We start from the raw sequence: 12,425 nt of genomic DNA on the forward strand, positions 1-12,425 counted from the left end.
AATCCTAATCACCTGTTCTACCGAGCTGGTTTAGCGGACGTTTCAGTAACTTTCACATTCTACAATTGAGTAGAAGCTCGAAGGGAGCCACTCCGCAGTGTCCGCTCGTCAGTGCCGTGGAGCAGTGGGCAGCCGGTGAATTGGACAGGTGACCGCCGTCGCTACTTCTGACAAGCGAACCTCCCCATCGCACCCCCCTGAGATTTAGTTATAAGTTGGCACAGTGGATAGGCCTTGAAAAACTGAACACAGATCAATCGAGAAAACTGGAAGAAGTTGTGTGGAACTAAGAAAAAAATAAGCAAAATGTACAAACTGAGTAGTCCATGCGCAAGATAGGCAACATCAAGGAGAGTATGAGCTTAGAAGCGCCGTGGTTCCGTGGTTAGCGTGAGCAGTTGCGGAACGAGAGGTCCATGGTTCAAGTCTTTCCTCGAGTGAAATTTTTATTTTCGCAAAGTTATGATCTGTCCGTTCGTTCATTGACGTCTCTGTTCACTGTAATAAGTTTAGTGTCTGTGTTTTGCGACCGCACCGCAAAACCGTGCGATTAGTAGACGAAAGGGCGTGCCTCTCCAATGGGAACCGAAAACATTTGATCGTAAGGTCATATGTCAACCGATTCCTCCACAGGAAAACACGTCTGATATATTCTATACGACACTGGTGACGGCATGTGCGTCACATGACAGGAATATATTGTCGACCCACCTAACTTGTACACTTGGCGAATGGGTAAAAAGATTCTTCTACCTTGCCCGATATAGGTTTTCTTGTGGATGTGATAATCACTCCCAAAAAAAGTGATGAAAACATAAGAGTTTGTCACATAAACTGCAACAAATGAAGGCAACAGTTTCTCAGTCGCACAGTTTTCCCTGTCCTCTGTCAAAACATACGTTTTTAACGTTTTCAAATTTTTCCGTATGTAGACCGTCAAATCACGCATATGTCCAAGCAAATCTGAACATGTCCTGGAATTTTGGAGAGCGAAGTTGATTATGTGTGAGTGCCTGAACTTTGATAATTGTCTGAAAATAAAAACTTTTCACTCGGGGGAAGACCTGAACCTAGGACCTCTCATTCCGCAGCTGCTCACGCTAACCACGGGACCACGGCGCTACTTAGCTCACTTTATCCTTGATGTTGCATATCTTGGGCATATACTACTCAGTTTGTATATTTTGCTTATTTTTTTCATAGTTCCATACAACTTCTTCCTGTTTTCTCGATTGATCTGTGTTTAGTTTTTCAAGGCCTGTCCATCTGAGGGGGGTGCGATGGGGAGGTTCCCTTGTGAGAGTCCTGGAAGGCAGGGAGGGCTGAGTACTCACCACACAGTGGTTGGCCTCCGGGGGGCACTCCTTGAGGTGCCTCTGCGCCGTGTAGTTGAGGCAGGGCGTGATGGAGCCCACGCCGTCCGTGTACTCTCCGCAGCGGTAGCAGCGCAGGGCGGCCGAGGGAGCCACTGCAACACAACGGAGGCGGACACACACGATTAACACTGTGCAGTGACACACGTACTACCGCGCTCTCAGAGCGGGCCGAAGCAGCTGTCGAAGGGTCATCCCACCAAACTACACTCATAAATTAAGGAAATTGCTGATACATGGTGCAAAAACGCTCTGGTGGTCGGTTTCCTTGTTTAAATCACCTCGGCGTATGACCCATGCGGTGCATTTGACCTGCGGTCGTCACACGGTGGGGCTGGCAGCAGTCCATACACATAGAGGTGTGCTGGTGCATGTCAGAGTACGGTGCAGCGAGTAAGTGTGCAGACGTTTTCAGTCGTCCTAATGGTGACTGTGTGTTGAAAATGGCTCAAAGATCACATATTGATGATGACGTTACGAGGGGTAGAATACTAGGGCTACTGGAGGCTGGTCAAACACAGCAGGTCGTAGCACGGGCCTCTGTGTGCCACAAAGTATGATCTCAGGATTATGGCAACGATTCCAACAGACAGCAAACGTGTCCAGGCGCTACAGTACGGGACGTCCACGGTGTACAACACCACAAGAATACCGATATCTCACCATCAGTGCCCGCAGAGGGCCACCGAGTACTGCAGGTAGCCTTGCTCGGGACCTTACCGCAGCCACTGGAACAGTTGTTTCCAGACACACAGTCTACAGACGGCTGAACAGACATGGTTTATTCGCCCGGAGACCTGCAAGGTGCATTCCACGGACCCTGGTCACAGGAGAGCCCGTAAAGCCTGGTATCAAGAACACAGTCATTGGAACAGTGGTCCCATGTTATGTTCACGGACGAGTCAAGGTATTCTCTGAACAGTGATTCTCGCCGGGTTTTCATCTGGCGTCAACCAGGAACCAGATACCAACCCCTTAACGTCCTTCAAAGGGACCCGTATGGAGGTCGTCGTTTGATGGTGTGGGGTGGGATTATCATTAGTACACATACACCCCTGTATGTCTTTGACAGAGGAACTGTAACAGGTCAGGTGTATCGGGACGTCATTTTGCACTAGTATGTCCGCGTTTTCAGGGGTGCCTTCCTCCCGATGGATGATAACGCACGGCCCCACAGAGCTGTCATCATGGAGGAGTACCTTCTAACAGAAGATAGCAGGCGAATGGAGTGGCCTGCCTGTTCTCCAGACCTAAATCCCATCGAGCACGTCTGGAATGCTCTCGGTTGACGAATCACTGCACATCTTCACACCCCTACGACACTTCAGGAACTCCGACAGGCACTGGTGCAAGAATGGGAGGCTATACCCCTCCAGCTGGTCGACTGCCTGATGCAGAGTATGCCAACCCGTTGTGCGGCCTGTGTACGCGTGCGTGGTGATCATATTCCATACTGATGCCGGGGTACATGTGTAGGAAAAAGTGGCGTTTTGTAGCACATGTGTTGCAGGCCGGTTTTCTCAACTTATCACCAATACCGTGGACGTTCAGATCTGTGTCGTGTGTGTTCCCTATGTGCCTCTGCTATTAGCGCCAGTTTTGTGTAGTGCCACGTTGTGTGGCTCCACATTGTGTAATTATCCTTAATTTATGAGCATGAGTGTAGATTCTCTACAATACAGAGCCATTCGAACCTGCCTTAGAGCCATGAGATCTACGCCTATCAACACTCTTTTAGTGGAAGCAGGGAAGATGCCCTTGAGCATTAGACGCAGAACGTTATCGGATAAATTCTACATTCAAAGCATGCTCTTTATGGAAAGATCCGTTTACCAAAATAGAGACTGCATTAACGTCTATCGACTGCCTGCTACAGAAGGAATAAAGCTCCAGTCGTTTGTACCAGCTTTGACACTTGGGTCACTTCTCATACTTTCTATACGATGTTCATCGTATTTGCCTCTTTCTGACTTCGATCTTCATACATTCAGCTGTCATATTCCAGTCTATTATGTTAATATACACTGTTTGCAAAATGCTAATGTCAATTACGGATTCCGTCATCTCGTTGCAGCTCAGTGGCCAGGTTTCCTCTGTGTATATATCCTCGGATCCAAAATTCTGCAGGAAGTGCGTACTGGATGTGCATTTCTCTGCCCTAGGATTCAGATCTGGAAAACCTTCAAACTGCCCCCCTGCCCCCAAGGGCTTCTATATTAAAGGCGGAGACAGTGGCACATCTAGCTCCCAAGTTTGTCTCTTCCACTTCCTTCCGCAAGATATTAATTGTGCCTGACTTTCAAAGCGTCCTTCAAAATATTCAACACGGGAGATGGGACCAAATAACCAACCGCTGAATCTCGGATGTGGTTTCGGAATATATTCGCAGCACACGGATGGAGCGAATAATCCATTTTCTGTGGGTGCTTTCCCGCATGGGTATCCAATATAATGAGGAAATTGGTGCATTATCCATGCAAGGCTTTACCCTGGATATTAGATTACCTTACACAGACTACTTACAAGATGTTAAGGGTCACGAACCAACAGTGGTAAGACATGTGGAACGTTTCGCAGTAAACGAAAGGCGATTATTACGCTGTGCTCCAACCACGGATTCCTTCACAGACGTGGTTCATTGGGACACATTTGGACCGATCCATGATTCCTACTATCATACGACTTCGCTTCAGTCGTGCTCTTTTCCGAACATCTACATCGGATCAGCTTTTACGCTTCGCCGGCTCGTGAGTGTTCTTCTGAATCGGAAGCTGATGTCAAACACATAGTGATGGAAGAGGCTTGGGAGTGGGTTGCTTGTGACAGAAGCAAGCAGAAGGTGGCAGAAGCAGGAAGACACCACAGTGTGGGCAAGACACGAGGCGGCAATACCAGCCAGCGCAGGGTCAGGAGCATGTCGCACCCTGCTCCACTTGAAGCTGCCATCGTAGGCGTCGCGTCTGCAACCGTTTTGGAGACTTCATCCATAATCGTGAGGTAATTCAGCTCATAACTCCAAGACTGCAAGGATTAGGTGGGTACTAGTCTCGAAAGTAAAGATAGCTGGCGTTTGCTGTGTCACATACAGGAAAGGTCCGCTACCATCGGGTAAAACGACCCTTGTAGCTTCAGAAATTTTCTGGAAAGTAATTTTTTTAACTGATATTGCACTGTAGCGATTGTTCACAATTACATTTACATACGAATAGACTACCGTGTTTGCTGAGAATGAATCATTCATAGAAGATATTTGAACCTTTGAGTTATCTCCTCAAGTCACTGTAAATTACTGGCTCTGGCCCCGCTGCAAACTTTCTTTCCGGAAGATTTAACAGATAACGATATCGAAGCAAGTAGGGAGCTGTCTGGCATCACTGCACCGTCTTCAGTGTTATGAAGGGCAGATGGAACTGCGACCGGCATAATTTCAAACAATATAGATACCTGCCTCAATTAGTATTTGCTTAGTTCACTTTCTCATGATGTAACTTGTTGCTGGAATGGACACTTGATTGCTATTTTTAATTAATTTCTCGGTAGTATACGTTGGGACTCAGTTTCTCTCATGAAATTATGAGTCGTCTTGCTGTGGCCAAAGCATGAGCTCAGAGGTCGGGTTATTGTGGTCTGATGGTATGAATGTACAGAGTAACAGTTATTGAACTATATGAAATAAAATCGTCATAAGCTCTCAACGGTTTGCGTTAGGATGTTCAAAATGCACGGTTGGCAGCGTGGAATGATTGGAATTAGTATGCGCCGCACCTTGTTGTTTGTACCGGACAGACAGACCGAAACAGAAAGTGCCCTCCGCCACACGCCAGACTCCAAAGCGAGTTTATACTGCAGTGTCATCCAGTTCTTATACCGAGTACCTACTCTCCGCCACACACCAGAAAAGAAAGCGAGTTAATACCTAACTGTAAGTGAAGGTTTTGGAACATGATTTCATCCATTATCCAAAATGACCCTGATTTCGACAAGACGTGTTTCGTGCAAGACGGAGCTGGACCCCATCGGACCAGGAGAGCGTTTGATATCCTGGAGGAGCACTTTGGGGAGCGCTTTCTGGATCTGGGGTAGCCAGAGGCCACTGGCGTGGCCCTCCACTGGCCGCCATATCCTCCGGATCTGGACACATGGGACTCTCTTTTGTGGGGCTATATTAAAGACACGGCGTACAACAATAACCTCAAAACAACTGCTGAGCTGAAAACAGCCATTCAGGAGGTCATCGGCAGCATCGATGTTCCGACTCTTCAGCGGGTAATGCAGAATTTCGCTATTCGTCTGCGCTACATCATCGCCAATAATGGCAGGCGTGTGGAACATGTCATAACACAAATCCGAATATCTGTAGTGACGTTTACATGTTGAATAAAGTATGTGCACGCCATAGTTTGCAACTAATTTTAGTTTTTTTCATATACTTCAATAATTGTCACGCTGTACCATGTTTTAATTTGTGACGATTCACTTGGTCCGCTACAACTAAATGTGAGGAAGAATAGGGGAGACTGCAGAAAGTGAAAGAGATGGTGGTTGTTACTGTAGTGAGAACAGAGTGCCAACTGTCTATGTATAACGTGCGATCTGTTGTAAATAACTTTTGCTTCTGACCATGCGGATGCTATGTTATAGAATACTCAATACCGGATGCAAAATGAAGTTCGATAGTTGAACAATGGTTGCGACCTGAAGGAAAAGTCAGTTTGTGTGAAAACTAGCGCTTAGCGCATTATAAGGTCAGGATTTAAATATCCTACGCGTTGGAGAACCTTATAATGTGTTGCTGACATTCTCGAGCATCTCAAAGCAACCGCGCTGTTGCTTCTGAATTTAATTTGCAAGGAGTTGCGGGATTATGAGCACATTTAATCAACGTGCATATTTCATCTAGAGAATTTCTGAGCGTGAGGAGGAACTCTAAGATTCGATTAAAACATACACAGATTTGTACGGAAACAGCAAGATGCAATACAGGCTGTGAAAATCTTGCTCGTTATGATGGAATTTTTGAAGAGATGGATGACCTGGATATTTAACAGATGTTACGTACACACATCAGAAACAGTACTTGGCAGACGTAAGCCAGATATCAGAGTTCACAAAGGCGGTTTTACAATCGACCATTAATTCGCACGTAAATTTTAGTATGTGATTTCGTTAACAAAATCTGATCTGAAACTAAAATAATGTAGTGCTCACAAGTTCAACACATGAGAGTAACTATAAAGACACAGAGTGGTGTACGGTATTGTAGAATAATAATCATTAACAAACTGGCAGTACACGAAAGGAGAACTTACATTAATTTAAAAAAATAAAATAAACGCCATCTTTTTACTGCGCAACTAACATGTGGCTGGCTTCCAAATTTTCATGCAGTTGGTTGTTGGACGAGGATGCTAAACAAGAAAAATTTTCGTTTGTTCAAGGCAGAACCATATTGCTGTAATTGTACATTAGGAAACAAACACGAAAAAGTGAGCTTCAACCACAAGATGAATATTCGGTATGTCGCCAGGACTACAAATTATCTGTCAACTGAATTATTCAATGTCTTTTCCCCAATGAACTAGTTCAAAATTAACCGTAAGCTATACACTCTAACATTGTTACTAATACTCAGTGAGGTAAGAGTACCGGAGTGCAATATTCTTTTATCTATAGGTATGACAAGTCATTGGTGTGAATGTACGAATACTACAGGGCTATTACAAATGATTGAAGCGTTTTCATAAATTCACTGTAGCTCCATTCATTGACATATGGTCACGACACACTACAGATACGTAGAAAAACTCATTAAGTTTTGTTCGGCTGAAGCTGCACTTCAGGTTTCTGCCGCCAGAGCGCTGGAGAGCGCAGTGAGAAAAAATGGCGACAGGAGCCGAGAAAGCGTATGTCGTGCTTGAAATGCACTCACATCAGTCAGTCATAACAGTGCAACGACACTTCAGGACGAAGTTCAACAAAGATCCACCAACTGCTAACTCCATTCGGCGATGGTATGCGCAGTTTAAAGCTTCTGGATGCCTCTGTAAGGGGAAATCAACGGGTCGGCCTGCAGTGAGCGAAGAAACGGTTGAACGCGTGCGGACAAGTTTCACGCGTAGCCCACGGAAGTCGACGAATAAAGCAAGCAGGGAGCTAAACGTACCACAGCCGACAGTTTGGAAAATCTTACGGAAAAGGCTAAAGCAGAAGCCTTACCGTTTACAATTGCTACAAGCCCTGACACCCGATGACAAAGTCAAACGCTTTGAATTTTCGGCGCGGTTGCAACAGCTCATGGAAGAGGATGCGTTCAGTGCGAAATTTGTTTTCAGTGATGAAGCAACATTTTTTCTTAATGGTGAAGTGAACAGACACAATGTGCGAATCTGGGCGGTAGAGAATCCTCACGCATTCGTGCAGCAAATTCGCAATTTATCAAAAGTTAACGTGTTTTGTGCAATCTCACGGTTTAAAGTTTACGGCCCCTTTTTCTTCTGCGAAAAAAGCGTTACAGGACACGTGTATCTGGACATGCTGGAAAATTGGCTCATGCCACAACTGGAGACCGACAGCGCCGACTTCATCTTTCAACAGGATGGTGCTCCACCGTACTTCTATCATGATGTTCGGCATTTCTTAAACAGGAGATTGGAAAACCGATGGATCGGTCGTGGTGGAGATAATGATCAGCAATTCATGTCATGGCCTCCACGCTCTCCCGACTTAACCCCATGCGATTTCTTTCTGTGAGGTTATGTGAAAGATTCAGTGTTTAAACCTCCTCTACCAAGAAACGTGCCAGAACTGCGAGCTCGCATCAACGATGCTTTCGAACTCATTGATGGGGACATGCTGCGCCGAGTGTGGGAGGAACTCGATTATCGGCTTGATGTCTGCCGAATCACTAAAGTGGCACATATCGAACATTTGTGAATGCCTAAAAAAAGTTTTTGAGTTTTTGTATGTGTGTGTAAAGCATTGTGAAAATATCTCAAATAATAAAGTTATTGTAGAGCTGTGAAATCGCTTCAATCATTTGTAATAACTCTGTATATGAGCGGATACCATGATCGTAAAGTACGCACGTTGATGAACAATAACGCGGAACCTTCTTCTTGTTGCAAGCGATTGTCTATTGGAAATGTGGTTCGTTTCTTAATTATTTTATAATTTCGCAGTTATTTTTTATTGTTAAGATCGTGGCCACATATACTTCCTGTCGCTATAATCGTCAGCTAATCTAAGTGAGGAAAGTCGTGTGCATCTGTGAATCGTGTGAACTTTGTTACGGACCTCGTCGCAATTGTATGATGTCATTTGTTTTCTGATCAAAGACTATTGAGAAACCGCGGCAACGGCCTGGACTTCAGCGGGAAACCGCAGGAGAACCACTCTCGGGCTGTGCAGTGTTCCTAACCTTCAGCCGTTAACCTTCCACGCGGTATCCATCCGATTCTGAGACAAGTCCCTATATCATACGCTAGTATGAATTGCGTCAGTTTTACGAGCACGAAAAGCACGTGGAAAACAGTATTGGCGGATGATTTAAAACAAACAACCAATTATTGCTTCGACTTAAGTTGTTTCCTGAACATAATCGCAACTGAGGATTTGAAGTAGTTGGTTACTAGCACGATTCACAATAACTGTAACTTTTTTTGAGTCATTCAGAGTAAGACTTGCAACCTATGTCTCCAATTATTTGCTGGATGTATTCCAATCTCTGTTTTCCTCTACAGTTTTTACCCTTTACAGCTCCTTCTAGTATCAAGGAAGTTATTCCATGATGTGTTAACAGATGTTCTACCATTCTGTCCCTTCTTCTTGTCAGTGTTTTCCAGGGATGTAGTCTTCTGTTCCTACTGCTAAACCTATACATCGAAGAAGCACTGGCGGAAATAAAAGTTTAAGAGTGGAATTAAAATACAAGGGGAAAGGATATCAAAGATCAGATTCGCTGATGACAGTGCTATCCTCAGTGAAAATTACGAGAAATAATAGGATTTGCTGAATGGAATGAGCAGCCTACCGAGTGTAGAATACGGACTGAAAGTAAATCCAAAAAAGACGAAAGTGATGAGAAGTGTCAGAAACGAGAACAGCGAGAAACTTGTCAGGATTGGTGATCAAGAGCTAGATGAAGTGAAAGAATTCTGCTACCTAGGCAGCAAAATAACCCATGACTTACTGAGCCAGGAGGACATTAAAAACAGACTAGCACTGACAGAAAGGCATCGCTAACAAAGAGAAGTCTGCTGGTATCAAACATAGGTCTTAATTTGAGGAAGAAATTTCTGAGTATGTACGTTTGGGGCACAGCGTTGTATGTTAGGTAACATGGACTGTGGGAAAACCGGGAAAGAAGAGAAGGGAAACATTTGAGATGTGGTGCTAAAGACGAATGCTGAAAATGAGGTGATCTGATAGGATAAAGGATGAGGACGTTCTGCGAGGAAGGAATATATGGAGAACATTGAAGTGGTTACAAGTTAAACATCAGATTCTTCTCAAACGATGAGTCAGTTACGAAATATGAATGTTATGCCTATGTAAATATGTGGAGAAGCATCAACTGCAAGTGAATCAAAGGTTCTGTATTAAGAATGTCGAAAGGAAAGTTTGACATTCAACTTTGCTGCAGGGCACTTATAGTACAAATAACACGCCTGCAGTAAAAATTATGTAAACACTATATAAATGCAATGTTCTACGAAATGATGATAGGACTCCGGTTGGTCTGTACAGAATTACGTTTATGTCAGTACCGATCTCAGTGTCTTCTCATGCCCTCAGCGGAAGAAGCCCATTGGTGTCGTGTCTGGTGACCAAGATGGTCTTGGAACATAACTACCACAGTCAGTCCATTGACGTCAAAGTCAAAAGTGATTACTTTGAATCGAATAATTATTTTTTTTATTCTGTTCATAATTAGACTGGACGCCTACGAAGTTATTTGAAAGGTGAATGTATAACACTCCTGTCCGCTACTGCTATACCATAACCTTAATGTTGGAGGCAGGTCGTGAAATAAAAACTATCTTGTTAAAGTAATTATGGAATAAAGCAACAGAGCAGTGTTACCCTGTGAGAGGAATTTCGTTACGTTGACCGTGTTGTACCTAACAGAGGTGGCTTATCGGAAGTGAAAGTCAGAATTACGTAAATATTTAAACAGTAACAAACAATATTTTACATCCAGAATGAGATTTTCACTCTGCAGCGGAGTGTGCGCTGGTATGAAACTTCCTGGCAGATTAAAACTGTGTGCCGGACCGAGACTCGAACTCGGGACCTATGCCTTTCGCGGGCAAGTGCTCTACCAACTGAGCTACCCAAGCACGACTCACGCCCCGTCCTCACAGCTTTACTTCCGCCAGTACCTCGCCTCATACCTTCCAAACTTTACAGAGTCTCGGTCCGGCACACAGTTTTAATCTGCAAGGAAGTTTCATACCAGCGCACACTCCGCTGCAGAGTGAAAACCTCATTCTGGAAACATTCCCCAGGCTGTGGCTAAACCATGTCTCCGCAATATCCTTTCATTCAGGAGTGCTAGTTCTGCAAGGTTCGCAGGAGAGCTTCTGTAAAGTTTGGAAGGTAGGAGGCGAGGTACTGGCGGAAGTAAAGCTGTGAGGACGGGGCATGAGTCGTGCTTGGGTAGCTCAGTTGGTAGAGCACTTGCCCGCGAAAGGCATAGGTCCCGAGTTCGAGTCTCGGTCCGGCACACTGTTTTAATCTGCCAGGAAGTTTCAATATTTTACATATCTACACTGTTCAAAGAGTAAGGAAAACGGTCGCCAGCCTAATTAGGCAAGAGAATTATTGACATTCTTGTTTAAGAAAATAAGTATGAGTAACTTTAACGGACAGATACAACCTATATTTTGCCACACGTGAGTGCAATGAACTCTGGCACCTGCATATGTTCACGTTAAAAAAATGCTAACAGTTGTAAGACAACATGACTATTGGCATAATGGCAACAGAAAACGACATATACTTTTGCCTTCAAGGCTTGTTCAAACTGAATGGTCTCAATAATATTACTATCAATATTGACTGTAGAATCATAAAATAGGCATAGGTTCAATATTACTTTTCAAACATTTTCCTATCTTATGAAATAAATTGTAAATGTAGTTCACTGCAAAATTATGAACTGCTCATAAGTTAAGTTTCTCTCTCAGCTATTTAGAATGAAAGTTAAATGTATTTCACTAACAAAAAATTTCTGACTGAATTTTGAATAAAAGCAGTTACTGTTTTCATAGATAGTGGTCATTCTATTAATTGTTATTTAGCATGAGCACAATAGACAAACTCTAGATCCTGTTACAACATTAATATGCACTTTCAATACACAAAAGAAGCCAGTGCTTAGCAAGCATGAGGATATGACTTTCCACAACTGCAGTTTTCCACTTTTATTACATTGAGACACGAAATTAACATATTTGTAAGATACTGACTCACCTTCTGCGATTTACAACGGGCAGCAATGTGATCATTTACTAAGCATTTATAAGCCTCAGTATTAAGAACTTTTAATTTTGAAGTTGGCAACAACATATTAATAAGCAGTTTTAATAGGAAAATTATTTTCAGCAAGCATCATTTACTTTAACTCACTCTCTTGCCACATTAACTTTAACTTTCTTTTCGTTATGTTCAAGAGGCATTAATTAACAAAACACTGGGCTTTTATGTTCTTTCAGTAAGGACACTCGGTAATCACTTTAGTGCAAACGGAGAGGAACCTGAGAGGTGTTTTGATAAGGAAAAAAAAACAAGGTAGGTACATAAATTCAGTTATAAATTACCTTATATTTGAGCACACTAACACATTCAATAAGCTGATCCTTCACTGTACATTATTATAGTGTTCCGTAACAGTGATTGCACAATGTGGTGGCGATTGCATGTTAGTAGATGGATTTGCAGGTAGAATTTCTGGACTCTTGTCATTTCTTGGTGGCGATGATAGATACCAATTTCAGAAAAATTCCAGCTCTTCATCCATCTATCCGAGGTATTGGAAAGCGTCAGGAAAAG

At 43.5% G+C, this 12,425-nt stretch overlaps 1 protein-coding gene across 1 annotated transcript in view; it reads right to left on the minus strand.

Annotated features, from left to right (window-relative positions):
- Positions 1-1,587, minus strand: part of LOC126176125 (uncharacterized) — a 272,990-nt gene extending 271,403 nt beyond the window's left edge. Inside the window, exons 1-2 of the mRNA XM_049923263.1 lie at positions 1,521-1,587; positions 1,335-1,468 (exon numbers count right to left, since the gene is read on the minus strand). Coding sequence (XP_049779220.1) covers positions 1,335-1,468; positions 1,521-1,587 — 201 coding nt within the window. The remainder of the gene's footprint in view (positions 1-1,334; positions 1,469-1,520) is intronic.
- Positions 1,588-12,425: the final 10,838 nt, after the last annotated feature.

Source organism: Schistocerca cancellata, chromosome 3, assembly GCF_023864275.1.
Source record: "Schistocerca cancellata isolate TAMUIC-IGC-003103 chromosome 3, iqSchCanc2.1, whole genome shotgun sequence".
Classification (NCBI taxonomy): Eukaryota; Metazoa; Arthropoda; class Insecta; order Orthoptera; family Acrididae; genus Schistocerca; species Schistocerca cancellata.